At 40.5% G+C, this 23051-nt stretch overlaps 2 protein-coding genes across 3 annotated transcripts; one reads left to right on the top strand and one right to left on the bottom strand.

The window, feature by feature from the left end:
- The first annotated feature begins 855 nt into the window (after positions 1 to 855).
- On the top strand, positions 856 to 12358 carry LOC308112971 (protein Niban 1-like). The gene is made up of 14 exons (XM_080468824.1): positions 856 to 1026; positions 3359 to 3489; positions 3684 to 3821; positions 3918 to 4035; positions 5276 to 5437; positions 7461 to 7576; positions 7673 to 7777; positions 8435 to 8597; positions 8733 to 8914; positions 9444 to 9587; positions 9708 to 9815; positions 9987 to 10094; positions 10203 to 10314; positions 10542 to 12358. Exons 1-14 carry the CDS (start codon positions 972 to 974, stop codon positions 12107 to 12109), a joined length of 3210 nt encoding a protein of 1069 aa, XP_080324950.1. The 5' UTR covers positions 856 to 971; the 3' UTR covers positions 12110 to 12358.
- Positions 12359 to 13205: 847 nt separating this feature from the next.
- Positions 13206 to 22509, bottom strand: ripk1l (receptor (TNFRSF)-interacting serine-threonine kinase 1, like). Of its 2 annotated transcripts, none has more exons than XM_080463606.1 (11): positions 22423 to 22509; positions 21938 to 22116; positions 18539 to 18695; positions 18011 to 18148; positions 17671 to 17899; positions 17441 to 17590; positions 16677 to 16753; positions 16501 to 16585; positions 15798 to 16403; positions 15552 to 15701; positions 13206 to 14692 (listed from the first exon to the last, which is right to left on the bottom strand). In XM_080463606.1, the coding sequence occupies exons 2-11, from the start codon at positions 22096 to 22098 to the stop codon at positions 14394 to 14396; spliced, it is 2052 nt and encodes a 683-aa protein (XP_080319732.1). In that variant the 5' UTR covers positions 22099 to 22116; positions 22423 to 22509; the 3' UTR covers positions 13206 to 14393. The 2 variants fall into 2 exon arrangements, with proteins under 2 accessions (XP_080319732.1, XP_080319733.1); XM_080463607.1 differs by having other exon boundaries at positions 13212 to 14692; positions 15636 to 15701.
- Positions 22510 to 23051: the final 542 nt, after the last annotated feature.

The following is a 23051-nucleotide window of genomic DNA, read 5'->3' as shown; positions in this document are numbered from 1 at the left end:
CATATTAATATACAGGACATATGATAAGTATAGTGAGAGAAAAAGTGGTGTGGGAGTGAATCTCGAAACCTAAAAAGGTCGTGGTATGCAGCCAAAAGTAATAAAAATGAAGGCTGCATCTGACACCTCTCTTGAATATTTAGTCTACTTGAGCAGGAAGAGATCTTTTGATATTTAATTTTATTAATTTATTCATCTTGCACTTTATGGAGTGCTATCCTTTATCTTTCTAAAGGGAATGCACATGCAACATTTTCTATCACTAACATACTGTAAAGTCCAACTGGATGCATATTCAACATCTGTCTCTTCAGTGGGATTAGTAGACTAATTAACAGATACAAACACACACACAAATCAGTAATATGAAATCAAGGGGGAAATCATATGAAATCTATCACTTGTTCAAATTAATTTCAGACAAATTTAATCAATTATTGACATCAATCACCTTGAAATAATTTAATCAGGATTGGGAGTGGGCTCACGGCAAAGTACATCAGGGAACTGGGCCTCTCCTTGTGACTTAGTTTAATGAAATACTCCTCTATCAAGTGACTTCTAAAGAATTCTGTTGCCATAAAGTAACTAAAGTAACTTTCTTGTGGAAGAACATCAGAATATGTGTTTCAAAATTGGGACATTTCGTGAGATTAGTGTGGGGGACTCAAATACAGTAGTTGTTTCATCTCAGTGCTTACCAGCAGATGGGGCTACAAGAGTGATTGTGACATGTATGACGTTGCAATACTGAGAGGACTGCTGCTGTGTCTCCACACATTTTAACTAATTTCCCGCCCCACGCAGTGACTCGACCACAGCAGAGGAAATGAGCTGAGCATTAAAAAAAAAACCCTCTTGACATATTAGAGAAGCTCATCTAGTTGACTGGCTCTCTGCAACTTTTTGTCGTTGTTGATAGATTGAATTAGCTTTTCTGAAAGTATTTGAGAGGAGGAAGAAGATACACTATGGGGGCATCTTCCTCTGGCTTGTTAGACGAGACCAAAATCAGCCACATCAAAGGTAACGAACAACATTTTATTTGTTATTGTTTATGGAATTATTCTACAATTTGGTCCTTACTCTGTATCTGGACTATGTAGAAGAAACATAAATAGATATGGTAAAATCATACATTATTTCTGCTTGCATTTATTATTATTTTTAAAGTGGCTGTAGTGATAGAGCACTAGGTTGCAGGAGTGGGTAAAGAAGGAAATATAAATTATATAGAAACTATAATTCATAATACGCCTCAGCAGAACATTTTTTTCATTTTGGAACATGTTTGGTATGCAGATTACTTTATTCAGACAAATTGGATTGGACTGTGAATTTCGCAGATGTTAACAACTTTTCTTTAGAATATTAAGATGCTAAACATATGGTCATTTTTTTTACCTAACTAGTCTAAAGGTTATTGACATGCAACTTACATTGGATGAGAGGAAAAACTGACGTAAAGGTTATTAAGAGAACTTCATATGAGGGTCATTTTAGAGACTGTAGTGTGTTGTTGGATCGCCGTCTCTGTGGCAACATGAATGTGTTCTTGTGTTTATCAGGTGGTTTTGACTAAAGAGGTTGACAGGAAACATGTGGAAGAGTGTGACATGCAACAAGGTTCCCCTAAACCAGACCTGGTGACACAATGGGTTTCTCTACAACTACAAAGCCACAAGATGACTTTAATTTGGAAGTAGCGCTGAAAATGAAATAATGATTTGAAGTTTGATGGAAATACACGCGTCTTCAATGAAAAATACCAAACTTTGTGAGAAACCTGGTGCCTTTTTTCCCATGTGTGCATTCCTATGTATGCTATCAGCACTGTCACATCTGGTCACTAATGTCCTCTGGAAACAAGAATGCAATTACAGCCATTTCCAACCATTATATTATCATGGTTTGTCTGATCTCGCTCTTTCTCACTCAGTTCGTATGTAAGATGAAAGTCAGGCAGGGCTGAGACCCACTCCTAGAATATGAGATACTGACCACACACTGTAAACAAAATGATAAAAAGCAGATTATGACATTATCTACTATGGCAATCCAAATTGTAGACATACCAGAGCAAACAGCATTAAATACATAATTGAGTGTAAACTTTGGGAAAAGTTTAGGTCCATTACATTTCCACAAACTGTGGACTTGTGCGTGTATTTCCTTCAGTTAATTGAGATTTTTATTTCACCCTCCCATACTGACTCAAGTCATGATTACCTCTTTACTTACACTGCACTGAAGCATCATCATATGTAGATTTATAATATTTATAATAGATTATACAGGACTGTGGAAAAAACAGCATTGACTTGATGGATTCAGATTTCCCATTGAAACTCTTTTTAGTTTTTATTATTGAATATCCACCACCTCAAACTCAGTGCGAAACTGTACTTTTGCTGGTTCATAGCTTTAATCTCATCAAAATTTCATGCAAAATCTAATTTTATCAGAAATATTAACTGCATTATATATTTCGTGTTTCACCTCAAAACCAAACTCTTATTAGAGCACTTAATAAAATTCTTCCTGAAGGTTTATTTAATGGTCCAATTCTACCCAACACTTTTAAAAGTCAATAAAGTAGCATACTGACATTGTGACGTGCCTTTTAGTTATACTGAATTCTGTGGGAAAAGTATAAAACTGACCACTATTGCACATATTACATTGAGTGAGTGTTGAAAAATATTCTAAATATGAACCATTCCTCACTGTATTTCCATAAGAGCTGATATACTCTAATTCAGTCCTACAATGTGATGAGTTATTTACAACAAAAGCTGCTAACCAGGCCACCAATGTGTCGTTCTTTAAATACGGTCATATAACACTGGGAGTAAGAGTTTTTTTTTTTTTTTTATGAATGGTTTAACACTTGATAAACGTTTAATTGTTTGTGTTTCTTAAGCTATTAGTTCATTCACCTTTAAAATGGATTTAAGTTGCAAATATTGAGACCTAAATTATTCAGCCTCCTGTACCGTGACTTGCATTTTTGCTGGTTTTCAGACTGAAAGAAAACTGCGTGTTGATTATGTTGATACAGCAGATAATTCCATCAAAATAATAGTTAATAATAATAGTAATAAAAGCTATTATGATGGCGGCTATTCAGCATGAAAGTACAGGGACACTTTACAACAGGATGTCAGTGGTGACACAGCAGCTCAGTCTGCTGGATTGCTGCAGAGGTGAGTGCTAATTCTGACAGCAAGGTCTCAGAATGCACCATGTATTGCAGTTTGTTGTGTTCTGAGAGCCAAAGGTGACCTGTAAATGTAATTGTTTTTATACATCAGAAATAATGTAAGGGAAACTTATGCTTGTTTGTTTGCTCTTCCAGGACTTGTTGAAAGTTCCCTCCAGAGGTTCAGTGCGTTTTACCATCAGCAGTATGCAGTCGCCTACTTTGCACACCTGCAACAGGAGGTGGAGCCCAAAAAAGAGGGGCGGGGCTTGTTGCTGACACACAGGGTGAGAGTTGAATTCACCAGTTCATTCATCAAACAACAATCAACACAAGAGACACTGTGTCAATACTGATGCATCTTTCTCTGTGCGTGTGTGTGCGTGCGTGTGTGTGTGTGTGTGTGTGTGTGTGTGTGTGTGTGTGTGTGTGTGTGTGTGTGTGTGTGTGTGTGTGTGTGTGTGTGTGTGTGTGTGTATAGCCTCAGTACTCTCCAGAGGAGGTGCTCTACCAAAGCAGTGTTAAGTTCTCCTGCTGGGATGAGCAGGGAAAGAAATGTAGGGAGAGATATGCCATCCTGAGGAGAGACAACAAAGTGGAGATACATGATAACCTGGAGGTAAAATTCACACACATTCATGCATGAAACACGTCAATCTGCGTCATGTTAATGTGTTGGCCATTGTTTCTCGTTCTTTCTTCTTTCTTATTGAAGGCCTTCCGTCACGGCTGTGCAGCCAAGATGGTTTTCCAGCCGGCAGGAGCCAGTGTTTTCACCACAGAGGAAGAGTCCAGAGCTCACCTGGAGAAAACCTGTGCTGGGGTCCTCAATGGTGATGCAAACACAAACACATGCATTTATTCAGCTCATAATATTGTGTGAGGGATTATTTGCCCAGATTAAGACTGGCTCTGTGTATGTAGCGGAATATGGACCATTATGGGGAGTAACACAATCAGGGCTACATTATTCTTCCACTTGAGCGCTCTTTGAGCCCACAGATAGAAATGGATAAAATTACACGCCTCGTTTATTTTTTAAACGGTCGTGCTGCATGCATACGTGTTTATTGAATTGAATCCAAGTTTGACCGAATAATCCACAGCAGGGCTTTACGTTTCACATTTTAAAGCTGTTGGTTGTTGAGTCGACATATTAAAAAAATAAATAAAAATAGAAAAAGAGGAATTGTGCAAGTCGAAATAGAAAAAAAACCTGTCATCCCAAATCTTTTGCAATCGGTTCCTTCCATGACTGCCTTTGAAAAACAAAAAGTCTGTAGTTTCAGAGCATTTACTCAACTCGACCAGAGCAGAGAACTCTCAGGAAATATAAAGCGAAGTAAGATAAACTTCACATTTCATGCTACCAGAGAAACTCTCGCGAACTGTGGATGTCCTGCTTTAAAGCGGTGATACGAAACTCATAGTGAGGGCTACATAAGTTTCATCCTCTCTACGAGAGGGCCAAATTAGAGCTACCAATTTGACAAATTATTCTCATTTAATCAAAATACATGCATTTTGTTATTTCCGCCTTAAGATGCATTTAGCTTGAACTTTATTAAATCTCCTTGGAGAAATTCCTTTTACCTATGCTATTTGTAGGACATGGTGGGCGGCCACATGACAGCAGTCCGGGGAGCCACAGTGGTGATCCGTCCGCTGTGGGATTCAAACCTGGAAACGTCCAATCCCATGTCTTTTTCTCTAACCTCTTGGCTGCCACGTCCCTCTGTATACGGTCATAATGTGGTGAACTGACCTTCTTGCAGCAACTTATCTCACAGGTCACAAAGAAGGTAGCCCAGGGCCACAAACGGCCCACTGGCAACCAGATCATGATGTATGGAGGTTAAAAATCCACTCTCAAAACCAATATAGATGATTATTATCATATTGAAGAAAGGTTTTAGAGATTGTTTTTTTTAAACATATCTTCTGTCTTTGTTGCATGAAATGCACTGATAGATGCAAAGATATTGTTGCTATTAGGTTGTTGTGAGTGTTCCTATTTCACCTTATCCCAGCTTTATCGTTGATGTCTTTGTGGGCCCACGTGTTTGTGTGCAGGAGTGAAAGAGGACTCTTCTCCAGGCGCGTCGTCTCCAGATGTGTTCGCTGTGTATCTGCACCTCCCTTACAGAGGACACACCTGCTTCCTGTTTCAAAAAGAGGAGGAACGAGACGGCCTGCTATCTGCCCTCAAGACCTGCATTCGGCACAGCAACCTTGGTGAAAGTCAAACACACACACACACACACACGCACACACGCACGCACACATGCGCGCACGCACGCACACGCACACGCACACGTACACGCACACGCACACATACACACACACTCCTCAGCCCATTCACTGACACATAATTTCTGCCTCAAAAACATCCAATATTCTGAAGTTTACATTACTTTTACATGAAACTCTAAAGTCTTTGCATTTCCAAATACTGTGAGCAGCCACAACATCGGCCAACCTGATGAAACACATCAAATGAAATAACTAATTGTAAAATTTGAGTAAAGCACAGCTGCCACATTCAAAAGTCACACAACCTCCTCTGATATTATGGTGTCACAAACACCGCACACATTCTGAAAAAGCAAGTTATTCACTGCTCTCTGTACCTCCAATTGAATTTATGTGACATTTAGATTTATATTGTTCAGGAAATAATAGCACCACAAAACTCTGTTCACTTTAAATAATGTGTTTTGCTTGTATTTTGACAAGTTACGTGAGAAACAGATTAGGCTGATTGACAGTTGAAAGGGCTTGAAATACGTTTTATTTTCTCAAAAGTCGGCATTTACATGTCAGGGGTAAATAATAATAATAATTTCAAAGAAAAATACCTTAGACAATTACTATACAATTCTTAGTTTGTGACTTTAAGTGGAACTTGTGAAGTAAAGCAATGAGGGCTGTGAATTATATGAAGTTGGAAAATGGTCCTTGATAGTAGTGTAATGTCAAATGATAGTGCCTCAAAGTGTAAAAATGTTTCGGTGGTTGCCACTTCTTCAGTCCCCCATGTTGTGGTCGTTGCCAGGGTGACTGCTAAAAATAATATTTCTTCTGACTTCCTGCGCGGTTTTCTAAGCTACAACCAAATGACACGATACTTAAGGTTGCAAAAGCATCATGTATCAGCATCTGAAACAGCACACAGCGAGCCACCAGGGAATAAAAAAAAAAAAACAGTGAGAATCTTAACACTGTTTAAGTAAGTTATTAGTTTCTTCCTTCCCTGATCTCAACATTTCACTTTATTTAGGTTAATATTTTTATAAACACAACTAGTCAAAACGTGAAATAATTTGCTGATTGTGTTTAAAATGAATTTATATTAATTATAAAGCAATAGATAACTTAACAAATTATACTATGGTCTACAAAAATTTTAAGACTTTGTAAAAACTAACGGGGAGCTGTTGAGGAACTCAGATGGGAGCTCTGTCTATTGTTTCCATTTACCCACATTTGACTGCGTGTCTGTCCCTCGGTGGTGAAATCAGATAGGAAATGATTTCATGCCACTTCATTTGTGAGCTGCATTCAAGTGATTCATACTGATAGTGCTGGCAATGACAAGAAATACTCTGCAGGAGCACGAGTGCAGCTCTCTGTTCCTCAAAATTCTGAAATCAAATAATTACGGCATAAAATTCAAACACCCCGTGAGAACTGGACCACAGAAGGTACAGAAATGAGATTAATTAAAGAAAAGTTGAAAATATGAAAAATAAACCCTTGAATACAACAATCAATATAATCACAACCTTCCTTCCATGTCATTTTACTATATACTGTATACAGTATCTTGAGGGACTTTTGATGTATTTAAGTAGTCAGGTGATAAAAAAACAATTACTTGTTCAATACATGTACTATGTAGTATATTTTTTGTTTCCGGCCACAAAACAACAAATGTTTCTAAGTCCTTTCATTGTGATGAAACATTTTCCAAACAGCTGAAGTCTGTTCTTTTCAATTAGAAAATAGTCAGAAAAAAGATCTGAAGGTACAATTCTCACCCTTTAGCAAGTATTTGTGGCAGCACACAATTATGAAAGGTTCAGATAAGGTGGACTGCGTGTTCATATGAAGATTGATATAATAATTCCCTTTCAGTTCATGGCACACTTTATCCAACCTGTTTGAAGAGACTGCTTCTTTACTCACTTTTCACGAAAGAAACCCCACATGATTTCCACCAAACTCCATTCGACTTCTAATTAAATACATTTTTCAGACCCCTGGAGTGATTCGTCATATGAGAGTCAAGCGTTCACTCGAGCTCTGCGATTGTACCGGCAGGACAAAGGATGCTATGAATCGTGGGAAATACTTCTGGGCACCGAGGGACAGGTCAGCAAAGACAAACACCTGCACTACTTTCCGAATCTCTCTGTGGCTCTGGATCCATGTGCTGCATAATCACTGTACTTGTATATTTTTTTTTAGGTGCTGGCCTCGCAGGTGATGGAGGAAGTGTTGCCATGGTTACAGAGCCAGCTTCAGTCCCGAGTAAAAGGCAAGAAGACTGAAAGGATACGGTTGTGGCTAGCGGTGAGTTCAAAATACACACTGTACATGAAAATGTTCATCTGGCATAAATAATTGGATGAGACACCTTCACTTTAATATGAATGCATTAAGCCATTTTTCCACAATGCATTTCTCTTCGAATTGAGCTACGCCTGTTTATACTGAGGCTTGTCAGAATCTGTAGTGAACGATGGAAAAACGGGGTCATTGAGTGCCCGGAAAGGCGCAAATAAACTGTATTATAATTGTTATTAAGCCAAGTAGTAGCTCAGCAATTGTGCATAGTTTTCTTCCTGTACTTCTGGATATAATAAGAAAATTCCACAGGAGGGACACCAGAGGGAAGGGAACTATGTCAACAATCTCAACTTTAAGCGGAATCAACTCAAACTTCAAGAATTAAAAGAACAAGATACTTTGAAATAAAGTTTCACTGCAAAGCACAATGGTTTAGTACATAAATACATACATATTAATCAGCAAAAACTTTGAAAAGGCCTGGCCAGGATCAAACAACACACATCAATACAGACAAGACGTAAATATAAAGGGGCAAATAGCTGCTACAAAGTGAGACTAGAACGAGGCAAATTGTACAATGTACAATTGTTCTTGCATGTTTTAATTAAACTCTGGGTTCTATGATAATGATATTATCGAGTATTTGTACGCATACAGACAGTGCAGGCCACCTACATGTTGGTGCTGGAACAGCTGAACACCAGTCTGGAGGCTCTGAGGGACGAGTGTCGTCAAACAGCATCGGCCAATCAGAATCTCATCAGATCCAATCTGGACCAGATCGTCTCCTCTCGCCGCTTTCTGGAGCAGAAAATCAGAGGTTCAATCAGCTGACTGTTGACACTACGATAAATCCTGAGCTTTTTCTAAAAGCAAACTCAACTGCAGCATTGTAGACTACACCTCACGTCTAAATGATTTGTGTTTTTGACCCAAATGTTTGGATGTTTTCCAGACTGTATATGTGAGGAAGCAGAGAAAGTGTGCTGCGAGTCAGTTTCACCCTACGTGTCCTCCATCCTGGAAGTGCTCTCGGAACATGTGAGTGCAGGGGTTATCGGGATGCGAGACGCACTGCATTCTCGGATGGGCTCGGCCTTTTCAAACTCAAATGGAGGAGCAGAGAAGCTGAAGACGGTAAGATGAGCATTTTTACCAAGTGTGCAGAGCAGTAGCATTATAACAGCCGCTTAAAGTCAAACTAGACGTAGTGTCTTTTCATTTCTAATAAATACAGCAGGAAGAGCATTAAGATTACCCGCCGTGTATTGTTTATTGCCACATAAATACAGATGCTGTTTGTTGCTGAAATGTATACTTTTGACTCTCACAAGTATGTTTTATTTCTGTATAAATGTATATGCATATATGTTTTTATTATAGGTTTTATAATATTTTAACAATATCAGATGAATCTCATAAAAAAAGACTTTCATCTATGTAGCACAAGATGAAGCTCACATAGTATCACTACTGTTTAGAGTAAATTAATGAAATAACTGAACATGATGGGCTATTTTGCTTGCTTGGTGTTGGAAGCCACTTTGTAGTGTTTTTGTTGCGGCCTTGAGGAGTCTGTATCTTCTGGCAAAAGACAGCAGGATACACTTAGTAATTTGGATAAATTCTTCATGTGTGTCTGTGTTTGTGTGTGTGTTTGCTTCAGGTCTTGTCCAGCCTGAGCTCCATCAGTCTGGATGAGTCCTACAAGCAGGTGGACAGGTTCTCAGAGAAAGTGGATTTGAAGCAGCGTTTTGGATTGAGCAGCAGTCAGAGGCTGCTTCACTCTGCACACCTGGAGATACAGAAGGTATGAAGGAAGAACTTCAGTCAAACTGTGCATTTATTGTGACCCCCCCCCCCCCCCCCCCCCCCAAAAAAAAACAAAAAAAACAAACCAGAAACAAAACCACCTGTGTTTGTGCTCCAGCTGCTGGATAGTGCTGTCTACACTTTAGAGATGTATCTCCAGTCATCAGCCAAACAGTCCTCTCAGGTCCCCGTGAAGATGGAGAGAGCTAAAGAGAGAGTGCTGAAGGTAAATAAGTAAAAAAAAAAAAAAATCCAATGTAACATCAATGTCAATCACAGATGAATATGTAATCTTAGTTAAGGTACTGGAAGGTCATAGAATCACTACTGATGACTCCGGACTGTAGCCAAAAAACTAAACCAAAAACTATTAAAACTGCTGTGTGTGTCTGAGCAGCAGCTGGATTACGACAGCAGGGTGGTTCAGAGGAGGCTCTACAAGGAGGCTCTGCTGGAGATCACTCTGCCCTGCCTCACCAGAAGGATGGATAACAAGTGGAAAACTGTGCGTTCAACATTCTGCACTTTGTTCACTTTGTCTTTCATTATATCAAGCAGTGGCTGATATTCTTAACGCAAAGCATTCTTGTTTTTGTTTTTTTTTCCCATTCAGGAGCTGCAACAGTTCGAGCAGTACATTTTCTCTGACTACAGCAGCTTTGTTCTGGTGCAAAATATCTACGACGATGCTCTGCGAAACATCCTCAGTGACGACATAATGAAAGGTAAACATGCTGCAGTAGCTTTTATACTGTGATTTCTACCCTGCTGCAGATTTATTTCTGGCATTATCACACACAAGGGATGTTGTTTTTGAGGATTTGATACCAAACCCACAGTGTGACATAATCCACGTAACGATATAGGTTGCAGGCATATAGCATGATAGCGGCGCCTTGTACTGTCGTCCTCCTGAGCAGATATGTTAACCTTGCTGCTTCCTCTCCATCAGTGGTCCAGGATGCTGCCAGTAAGAAAAGCAACAATCTCCATTTGTACGCCTCAGATCTGACTCTAAGTCAGTACAGCCTGCTGGAACCGACTCCCCCTCGCTCTGCACCAGGCAGCCCAGCCGTTCAAGCTCGAGACATGTCCTCAGCAGGGACCAGTGTCAGTCATCATGCTGCTGCTGTGCTGGATGATGGAGTCCAAGCAGCTGACATCGGCCCTCAGTTTGAGCCAAAGCTTGGCGTTGATGCTAAATCTGACCAAAGCGCTCCTGATATTCCAAAACAGGACACAGTGCTTAGCCCTCCTGTGATTCTTGTGACACAGCAGTTTGATGAACCTGAAAGCCCAGAGGCTTCACGCACCAAGCAAACAAGTGAAGAGGTCCAGTTTGGCACTGATGAACCGACAACAGCAACAGAGGCAGCTGAATATACCAGCTGTGAGGCTGCTGTTACACATGATGTCAATGCACCCAATCCACCTGCTGACCTGGAAGCTGCAACCACAGACGCCCCTGAGCCCTCTCCTCTGGTTTCACCACAATCTGAAGATGTCCAAGCTGGACAGAATCTGACTGCACAATCTGAGATCTTGCTTTCATCTGAGCAGAGTGCAGCGGCTCCGTCTCCTGTGATGGTTGCAATAGATCAGTGTGATGAATCTGAAAGCAGAGAGGCACCAGGCTTCAAGAAAACAGGTGAAGAGGTGAATGTGGGAGCTGGTGATCAATCAGCAGCGACAGAAACCGCTAAGTCTTCCAGTTCTGAATCAGCTGCCACAGATGATGCTTGTACGGTTGCTGACACGCAGGTTGAAGTCACAGGCTCCCCAGAGGCATCTCTTCTGGTGTCATCAGACGATCGGAATGCCCAAGCTGGATGCGATCAGCCTGCAGTTCCAGAAAACGGTATTTCCCTCCATCCCTCCGCATCAGAAGAACCCTCAGTGGAAGCTGTTTCCAACCAGCTTCCATCACCTGGCACAGATAGTTCTGTAATCAGCCTTGGGTCACTGACAGAGGCGATTTGCTGCAGCTCCACACAAGCTTCTGTAACTCAGACGATAGTAAAGGAGAGGACTGACAGAGCCGTTTATTTGACCGGAGAAATGAAAAACAATTGGGTGATGGAGAAGTTGAATAAGGAGGAAGACAAAGAGGTTGTGGAAATGTCTGGAAATGAGATGATAGACGGGGAGAGGGAGGAAGTTGAGAAGGAAGAGAAGACCAGGGTGGAGAGTGACGTGGCTCCAATAGAGAGCGAGGTTCTCGATGAAGGCTACAGATCCTCTGGCTCACCAGCAGAGAGCACCATTGCCTTAACCACGCAGAGAGGAGAAACGTATAGTGATATGGATGGGGAGCTGAAAAAGGATGTGGGAGAAGAAGCCGCAGGGAAGGCAAATCAGGTAGAGGAAGAGAAAGAAAAGGTGGAGGTTCTCCAAAGTCCTCCGCCAACAGGATCACAACCCGAGCATGATTCTGAGCTGCAGCCGGACAGTGTGGCTCTTATTAGAGGACTTGTGACTGAGATCATCGAGGTGGAGGAAATAATCACATCCCCATCCTAACAGCCAGAGCACACACCGAGAAGAGCAATAACAAGGTCTCACTGTCCGTCAGTCCAACTTAAACCCAACATATTTCAGTTTTTGTATCAAATGGAACTGAACATACAAAAGGCAGACTGGATTCCAGAGAGAAAGTTTTTCTATCTGATAATACCAAACCGGTGTTTTCTTTAATAAAGCATAAAAGGATGCATACATGGTGTTTGTGTCAACATTGAATAATTCATCTAATAAATATGTTTCACACATGATGTTTTCATTTATTTTTGCTGGACAGTGACAAACTGAAACGCCACTCAATTATCTTACTGACTCTATAAAGACGATGCAAACATGCATACAGGGTGATTTGTCTGACCCATTTGATATGCAACAATATGTGGGATTTATCAGTTCAGCACACACTGTGATCTAACCATTTCCTGTCAAAGGACGGTGTTTCCAAGTTGAAAAGCTGAGCTGATAGGACGCTGAGACAGCATTTTCTAAAGAAACTTTGAAGCTGAAGCTGCTGCTTTAACGGGTGATAAAAACATTGCACTTTTGCACTCAACTTAATATATTGTATTTACTATTGAACATAGTTTTCAGCCTCTCAGTCCATTTCTTTGCAAAATGCTTAGTTGTCATATATACGGGTGAGGAAACGCATTTGTTTCGACACCTTTCTACATTTCAGAAGCTGCTGGTGAGTTTTTAGCAGATGAAAACACAACCACAATAACTCAACATACAATGTGTTGCACAGAGCACAGCAATGTTGTGGAAATTCTATTGCAAAATGCACAAAAAAAGTTTTTTTGATGTTAACAATTGCTGGCCTGAGTGCAAATGAGAACCAAGTTCTGTATTTTTCCAACAGCACCCCTCAATTAATCACTCCCTTAGAGAATGAGAGAGCATTCTGTATTCATTGCTGAAGGCACAAGTGACATTTCAATTCACATATTCTAATTCATCACTGTAATCGCTCTGGTTTGAATGAATGGCACTACTAAAGATGCCTTGTTAACACAGATCAGAGATTTAAGAGCGAACACTATCGTGAATTAAACCAGCTTTCATTTACCTTCATATAAAGGAGTGACGACTATTTGATAGAAAAATGAAGCTGTGTTCATAGAAGCGTTGCTCCAGTTTCACTTTATTTCAGGCAAATGTATGAACAAAGTATTAACATGTGTCGTAAAGTAGACAGTAATTCAAAAATGTCCACAAAGCAGCACATTAGTAAGGTCTTAAGAGCAAGTCTCCACATTTGTAACAAACATATAAGGATGAATTCATAAAGATTTTTGTTTTACTGTCAATCAAAAAAAAAAAGACATTTATAAGAGCACATATTCAAATCAGTTCTAAATGAAAAACCACACTTGGTTTTTCTCACATTTAATACAAAACATCGCAATGCCAATTACAGATTCTTTCAGGCTCATCATCTCTTCTGTCCCATGTTAGTCTTCAAATACAGTTATTATATGTACTTATAGTTATTTAGGTATATCCATGTATCAGCAGTAAAGATGCCTAAAGTAGAGGCGTGTGTTCCTGATTGAGATTTTCAGTAGACAGTTTCACCTCACCACCAGTTCACGGTGAGATATGAAGACAATAAAACAGTGCTTTAACATTTAACCAATTATAAGATGCAGACATTTGAATACTCTGGTATATATTTTTCTCAAATAGTTGACACAAACTGAGAGAGAGAAAATAAAAAAAAATGAATTCACAGATAGATAGGAAATAGAAAACGGGGTCAATAAAATCACTACATGCAAGTATTTTTTTTGGCAGTAATTCCGCACAAATTTCACACAAGGCGACTTACAAACAAAATCTTGACTATCTTTCCAATGAAATACTTTAAAAAGGCAAACATGAATTCAAACATTGTCTTGAAAAGGCATTTCATGATTAGAGAAATCTTGACGGTGTTAAAAACTACAGCTCAGGGAGATGAGCTTGACTGGAAAGCAATGTGCAGACATGACACGTAATTTGAATTTTGATGCATCGCAAATCTACTCCAAGTGATCACTTTATCAAAACAAGACAATCTAATAATGTTCGACAAGTGAACAAAGAAGGTTTTCTCATGTAAACAGGCGATAATGAGTTCATGGTTCAACTGAGTATACGAGACATTCATTTGGGTCATAAAAAGGTGTTGAATTGAGCTCTGTTGCATTGTTGCAGCAGTATTTTTGCTCTCGTTTACAGCCGAGGCTTACCAATAGCTCGGAAATGTGGCCGCCATTGTTATGAGTGGAAGAGAGAAGGTTTAAGGCGGGGTGGACGAAGAGGCACAGGTGGCCAGTATTTTCTGGATGACGTCAACCTTTATGTTTCCCTCTATCGCTTGATAAAGCTTCCCGAGGGTGCATCCGATGCTCCCTTCTTTCATCTTCCAGCGCTCCAGCATCTGATGCACCATCTCCGGCAGGCCGTCCCGGTAGTAGTCGTGCTCTATGGTCTCTATTTCCACGCTGCTCAGGCCGAGGCGCCGCGCACAGCGCTTCCATTTGACACCGATGTTGTCCCGAAGCAGGTCCAGGTGAACCTCGGTCACAGCATGGTCCTCTGAATCAAGCAACAAGGAAATATTTTAGGACAGCAAAATATTTCAAGGAGGAAGAGTTTCAAGTACTAGCACTGTTTGTTAAAGTACAGCAAGTCTCGTGATAATAGCAAGTACAGCGTCATTCCGTGGGATAACTTGGAGAGCGTGAAGGTTTGTGGGTTAATTGATTAGTGAGAAACTGAGTCAGTGATTCCTCGTCCAGTTTTGTACCTTCAGTACATTTATTCAATATTTTCCACTGAGTGACGACATTCCTTACGGGAAGTCAACCAGCAATAAAAAGTCATAACAACTAGTGCACATGGGACATGTAGTAAAGCTGCTTAATTATGAGGTTTCAAGTTTGTGCTTGAGCTCGTTACTGGCAGGGCTCACACTTTTCACCCTGCAAACCATTAAAAGGAAGATTAACATAGAATTTGCCAAGTGCGGTGTGTTTCTCAAAATATTACTTTGTAAAGCTCAATGAACTTTGAATAACCATCACCAGACAAAACAAGCAGAGGAGCTCAAGACTGGTGCACATGTGAAACAGTAGCTCACAGCAACCATGCAACAAACTGCTTTCTTTTCCATGTGGCTCTATAGGAGAATTGACATACAAGAGGACAATATTACCATGCCAGGACACACAATAATCTTCCAGTAAGGACAGTGAGAAGGGGAGGATTGTGAAAATGTGGCACTTAAATAAACATCACACGTCAATCTTGACTTTATGAAGTTATTCACTGATATTTTGATCTTGTTTAACCCCCCCCCCCTCCAAAAAAATGGACAAATAACCTTTAAAAAAAAAAAAAAAAAAAGGAAACTTGATGTTAATACAGAAAAGATGAGAAAAATGTTATGGTTTACCATATTTCCTAATGGCTTCTTTGATGGGAGAGTTAGCGGAGTCGTTAGCAGGCACAGATAATGAACTAATGGGGGACTCATAACCTCTGATACTCATCATGTTATTGCTTCCAATCTGGATCCCACTGGCATTTTTAATGTAAAGAGATCCTGCAATGATCACAAAACAAACACAGACAGTCACGGCGGTCAAACATGTAAACACCTCAGGCAGTCAGATGTAAAATCGGATATGTTTATGCGTACCTGGATCCTGTGCGGAGCCACATTTCGAAGAGGTTAAGAGACGCCCCAGAGTGTGGTCTGGTGCAGACGTGTCAGACACTGGAAAAGCCGGCAAGGACTGCTGGCGGTCCAGGTGGGAGTGGGGGTGCTGCTGGTTCAACTGTGAGAACGAAGGTGTGCTGACCGACGTCAGCATCTGGGAAGGAATCGAAGAGTTCATGGACTCATACATGCCGGCTGGGGGGCGATACCAGGGCTCCTCCGGGCTGGTGGGCTGCACCGGCTCCGCCTTCGTCCAGGAGTGCACAGACGATCTCTCCTGTTCTGGTTGCCTCAATATCTGCTCTGACGATCTGAGTTGGTTTGGCATTAATGGACTTGACAGGTTGGTGTGGCAGCAATTGGCAGCTTCGGGCTCACTTTCACTGTTATAGCTGCCGTGTTTGTGGTACTGCAACTCACGATCCAGTTTCTCCTCTAAACCCGAACGGTCGGCTTCTGGTCTCGCGTCCATCTGGATGCACCCGTCAGATTGCTCATACTGGCTGTTGTGTAGGTCCTCAATACTGGCTTCAACCGGGGCAGATAAACTTCTGACTTCTGAACTCACTAAAGGAGCCGGAGAATCTGCCAGGTCAAGAGAGAAAATGGAGCAAAAAGACTTGACCCCTTTCAACAGATTCCTCAGGATTTTAGAGCATTTGATTTAATGATTTTTACCCACCGTGTAAACTTGCTGGAACACTTCCATTGGTCATTGACAAAGATCTCATCTTCTCAATCAGTTCGTCTGGACCTTCATACATTTTCTGCATAAACGTAAAAGAAGGATGAAATACGGTGTAACAATCTGCTCTTTTAGAATGTCTTCTCTGATTGTTATGCAAGAGTTGCTCTTACCTTCAACCGAAGCAAATCTTCCTCTATCTGTGGCTCAAGTTGTTCTTTGTAGAAAGGAAGGAAATGATCATAGCACTCTGCAAGAGAGGTAAAAAAAAAAAAAAAAGAGCAAAGTGATGAGAGGAGGACAAACTATCACCATTTAATTCTTCTGCTTGAAATTCACCGTCTGAATGCACGGAAAATATGCAATGACAGAAAGTCAACAACCGTGAAGAGGAGGTTTTATTAAGTGTGGGAATGTGACCACATGGGGGCGCCAGAGAAGAACAACATGAAAAAAATAAAATAAAATAAATCCTAGCTCAAGTGAGAAGCCAATTTCAGGGTTGGAGGCTAAATGCACTGATTACAGAAAGTAATAGTAATTGAGAAACTGAAGTCAACAACAGTAGTTCCAAAGTTAACGTTGACTAAAAAAACTCATTGATGTTATTACAAAAAAGGGTTAAAAAAAAAAACTATACAATTTGCTACGGCACTAAAGAAAATCAGACATCAGCACATGCAAGTTCCACAATTGATATTATACTAATGCAAACATATTATTTCCAGATTGGTTTCTAAATAACTAATAAACACAGTTTCAACTGAATCGTTGAAATCAAAATGAATTTAATCACGTCAGCTACTGAATAACTGAATCATGGATTATATATAAGCTTTGTCCAGTCACGGGGGGGGGGGGGGGTTAGAGAATTTGGGTTGCAACATGGAGACCAAAGACCAAATTGCAACTTTAAGACACACACTATCAGATGTACCTTTGAAGGTCGGCCGTTGCTGCGGATTGTCATGCCAGCATCTCTTCATGAGGTTGATCATCTCTGCAGGCGTGTCGCTGGGAATGAGGTCATCTGCTGGACGGTCACCGTTACGAACACACTGGCTGATGTGGTCTTCACTTCTCGCGTCTGGTCATTACAACACAATCGATTCAAACGTCTGCATGCTTTACTTCGGATTTAATAAGTCCTTAGTAATCCCCTCTTACTGGCATACGGTTCTTGCCCTGTGAGGACGACCCACAGCACAATAGCGAAGCTGTAAACGTCAGAACTCTCGGAGGAGGCGGTGTGGATACTCTCCAGGTGCTCGGGAGCCATGTAGCTGAGCGTGCCGGCGCCTCCTGCCCCGGCTGATCGCCCCCGACTTTTCCGGTGAGATTCCTGCTTTACGAGCTTGCTCCATGTCTGGAAGGTGGCCAGGCCAAGGTCTGCTATCTACACAACACAACACAACACAACACAAAGCATCTAAGAGTAACTCAAAATTCATGAAATAATACACAGTGATTTTCTCATATGACTCATTGGTCTAAGTGTGTCATGTACCTTTATGTGAAAGTCCTTATCCACTAAAATGTTTTCTGGCTTGATGTCTTTGTGTATGACGAGTCTTTCGGTGAGATACATCATCCCTTCCAAAATCTCTAAAATGATTCTTCCCTTGATGGAAAGTGGCACACTGACCTAGAAGCAGGGAGAGTGAAAGATCTTAATAATTCAAATAATTCAACTTAAAACTACGAATGTTAAAATGATCCAAGAGCGCACACCGCGGATGAAAAATACATCATTGTACAGATTGTCTATACTGCTATCTGTGTCTATAAAACTATGATGATGAATGAAACTTCGGTTTTGCAGAAGTAAAACATCTCTACCTCCCAGTCAGGATACCTGATGGAGAGAAAGGCACAAAGTGCTAGAGTGGTTAGCGCGCCGGCCTCACAATGAGAATATCCTCAGTCTGAGTCCAGATGAGGGCCTTTCTATAAGGAGTTTTGTTCTCAACAATCAGAAAGGTAAAATCCTTCTTTTTTTTTTCCAGTGATCACAACAGATGTTCAATGTACCGACCGTTTCCAGCATGATCAGCAGGTTTCCTCTGGGGATGAGTTCCATGACGAGGGAGCAGTCTCCGTCCTCCATAATCACACCCAACAACTTGACCACGCGCTCGTGGTTCAGGCTCGCCATGATGCTTCCCTCCTCCAGCAGAGACCTCTTGCTGTCCCTGCAAAGTATTGGGAAACAGCCAAATGTGACACTTCACAAAAGGCTAAATGTACAATCGGGCGTCTTGCTGCAATTGAGTGTTCGGACATTGTGTTGATGAACTGCTCCCGATACATCTTTAAATAAATCGTCATTAAGTAAGGCGATCTAAAACTACTCTGAGCTCTAAACTGCCGTGAAGCCAAACACTGAAGGACAACTCACTAACATATAGTCAAGAACCTGCACAAATATAAACAATTAAGAATTTTCCAGGCCTGCTTTAGATTGTAAGATGTGCCATAATGTTGTTTTTCTCGTTGTTTTGTGCACATTGGTTTTCTCCAACATAACAGCAGGCAAACCGCCGACAAATCAGAACAAAGCTTAAGGAGGCATTTCGGTACCAAACAATTGAATTCCATCAGAAAACTTTAGAAAGTCTTGAGTGTGGCCTCTGCCTTCTTATTCCATTCTAATTTCCTGTTCATGTAAATACCAAAGCATTCGAACAATTTAGCAACTTCTCATAGAGGCAGACAACCACACATTCACATCCACATCTACGCACAGTTTAAGGTCACCAATTAACCTCACATGCATGGTTTTGGACTGTGGGATTGAAACCGGAGTAGTGTGAGTACAGTAATGATGTTTCAGTGTGGTTTTATCAGTTGTATAGCACAGTGAATGACTTTTCCTGTTGAAAAGGGATTATTGCAACTCATACTGAGACGACTCAATATTTCTCACTAATTGATTGTACAGAAAAAGAACGATTCATTAACTGACTGATTCTGTGTGCCCCAACATTTGGTACAATATACGGATAAAGGGATGACTGAATTTCACCATGTGGGATGACTTAAATCTTACTTTATTATATCTTGTTTGATATATTATTAGTGCATAATGATAACAACAACAATAATAATAATAATAACACTGCCAAACAGAGAGTAATGTAGATTACAGAAATATCATAACACAACACATACACATTTGCTGTTGTTGCGTCTCAATAAAAAAAAAAAAAAAAAAATGAACACAATCGATGTAGCACTTGCTGAAAGATTCCACAAGTGCAACATAAGAAAATCTGGCAGAGCCTCAGATCTGAAAAGCGGACGTTAAAACTACATCCCGTTTTTAAAAGGCTAACCTTCCTCTTTTCCCTGAAAAGAGGGAAGTGATTTGAGAAAGAAGTGTGAGTCTTTTTCAGTCTGTTCTTTGTCGGGAATACACTGTTGTGATTTTGTTGATTCACATTGATAAAAATCATTCATTAAAATAATCAATGCTACAACACCTAACTCTGAATTAATATACTGGTGCATTTAAAATGGCAAAAAAAAAAAAATATATAGGAAAGTTCAAGACTTATCGTTTTTTTTTTTTTTAACAAGCTGTGTGTATTCTAAATTCCTCGCAGGCCAACTAACATGAATCTAGAGTTTCTTAGGAAAAGTATGATATGCAAATATATGCAAATATACCTCTAATAATCTAAATCAATTTGAATACGACATGGTAGGATTGAGTGGATCACTCAGACGCAGCGTCAGAAGTGCATTACCAATGAACAGGAGAAGAAGTGGACCACTGTGCAGAGCTGCAAAGTCCTCGTTTGGGATGGATTTTGGTGATGGATTTTATAGGAGAACCAGTGAAGCTGCGAAGTCTCCACAGTCAGTGATGAATTGAACTTCTGTGTCATCTCCTGCTGCTGCAGATCCACTGTGTCTTATTAAGTCAGCGAAGCGACTGTTCTGAGAGTTTGGAGCACAGGCTTTATAGAAATGCTGCTTTTGATAACCTGCAGGACTTTCCACCTGGCCAGACCACCCAGAGTCCTCAAAGCTGTATTACTGAGCTATGATTGGATGGCGAAACTGATCAGAATCACTTATGTATGAAAGGAGGATGACAGACGCGAGAAGGCCAAAGCAGATGAAGTGAAAGGTGCTCCTAGAGCTACCAGGGATCATGCAGACAAAACACCTCCATGCCACTAATAAACATCCATCGCTTGTGTGACGGAATGTCCTCTTTTGTCCGGACATGTTTGTTTTTCACGTCCTGTTTCGGGTGTAATTTAAATTCTACTTTTCATAGAACACCGCCGGTGTGCGGCTCACTCACACATAGTCACACAGACATCACGGCAGCGTTCTGTCTAATCTTGACCACAAAGTGATAAAGCATGAGCGCTTATTTTCAGAGGAACCGAAAAAAAAATTCCCTATTTACTGATTGAAGTACAGATATTTCATGTTCATCAAACTAGTATTTTTGTGAGACTATGTTTGTATTCTTTACATCATTAAATTGGAAAGACGATAGATTTTGTAAAAGCTGTTTTTTTTTTAGAACATTAATAAACAAACATATGTTTGAGACTTGGAAAAACAGCTTTCAAAAACAGTCATTATGTTGTTATTGAGCCATTAAAGGGTATTACGTACTTTTCAATTTTCTGCTCTTTGTTTTAAAGTTTATTTTAATATTGAACCGATGTTATCAAATGTTTAAATCTCATTTTTAAGCATTTGGAAATATATATATAAAGGTGTTATATGTAACTAGTTATTATTATTATTGTTGTTATTATTACTACTACTACCATCTATCCACAGATTTGTGTTATTTTTGTACCATTAATCGTGAACAAGGTTTTATTGCAGGCATAATAAAGCAGGGGGTGGTGGTGCAGTGGTGAGCTTCTCCCTTCACAGTAAGAAGGTTGTGGGTTCATATACTGGCCGGGCCTCTCTGTGTGGAGTTTGCATGTTCTCCCCATGTGTGTGTTGGTTTCCTCCGGGTACTCTGGTTTCCTCCCACGGTATAAAAACATGCGTTTAGGTGACCATAAATTGCCCCGAGGGTGTGAATGTGAGTGCGTGTCAGTCCCTCTGTGTTTGTGATGGACTGTCGACGTGTCCAGGGTGTATTCTGCCTTCACACACAGTGAGCTGTGATCGGCTCCTGCACTGAATAATGATGGATAATAAAGCTTATTTAATAACCTCTGAGTAACATATCTTAATTAGTATCTTTGCTTGTGTCTTCATTATCTCAAAACCAGGCCAAAATCTTGGACTTTCGAAAGCATAAATCTGATTCTTAATACATTGTTCTTCAATGACCAGGGAGATTCCCCTGCTCTTTCCTTCCACAGTGAAGCAGGACACATGATTCAAGTTATGCAAAGGGGAAACCCCCAGGACAGTCCAGACACTGACGCTCACACTGGAGACTTACTCTTTTCGTAGAGGGCCCGTATACATGGTCTTTAACACCACCTGGCCCAGAGTGACATGATAGCAGAGGTAAACTTGTCCAAACCCTCCGTAGTCCAGATGCTCCTTGATGATCAGATCCGTGGATCTCATGTGAAGTGAAGACTGAGGCGCAGTGGCCATCCCCGTTCAAAGGCACGACTAAAACATGGAAACAAGAAGACGCGTCGCAGCTTCAAATACACTGTTTTAATGCCGATGTATTATTTAACACACTATATAATACAGAAGAGACCAACTAACAGCACAAAGCCGCAGAATCGAACATGGGAGACACTGAAATCGCCGATGAAGTAAGCTAACAGCTCAAATATACTCAAGTCTCCCGCAACAAAACGGACTTTTAAGTTTTCATACTCAATCCCACAAGGCAAAAAAAACAACAACAACACACAATTAAACGTTCTTTTCTCTCAGTAATAACCAGGACCGGGTCGGAATTCCTACCAAAACAGAGCGTAGAGATCCACAAAGTGCACTTTGAGTGTGTTTCCTGAATTTCCTCCACGAAGCGAAACAAAACAGAAAGACTACAAACAGGCTGACCAAGCGATCACAGAAACACACAACACAGGACGGCTAGTAGAACTCCGTGGAACACAGATCGTACATAAAACACAAAGAATAACATAATAATAATCACAAGACGCCGTTTAAGCGATTTTAATCATCTCTCTTTGTTGTTGTTGTTGCTGTTGTTTTATTGTTTGATTTTTTTGTTTTTTACAAAGAGTCAGATTTCTATCTGAAAGCTGACTTTTCTTCAAACGTGGTTTTGTCGCCACCTACTGGTCAAAAATTTGTATTACTGTTTGAAAGTGAACCATGTCAGTGAATTTTTAGGGGTTTGACTCGAAGAATAGTGGAGACTAAATTGCTGTCTTGTTTCCGTCAATGTGTATGCCTCTGAACACAACCATAGCACAAATATTTCCAAATCTCACTCAGTAACAATCCGCCCCCCCCCCCCTCAAAAAAGAACAACAACAAAAAAAAAAAAGAAGAGAAAAATGTGATACGAAACCATTCGGTAATCATTTCATATCTCCTACTTTAAAATAGTCAAAATTACCCAG

This window comes from Lipophrys pholis (genome assembly GCF_963383615.2).
Source record: "Lipophrys pholis genome assembly, chromosome: 1".
Lineage (NCBI taxonomy): Eukaryota > Metazoa > Chordata > Actinopteri > Blenniiformes > Blenniidae > Lipophrys > Lipophrys pholis.
Note: the sequence above shows the minus strand (reverse complement) of the source record. Positions and strands in the feature narration are given on the sequence as shown.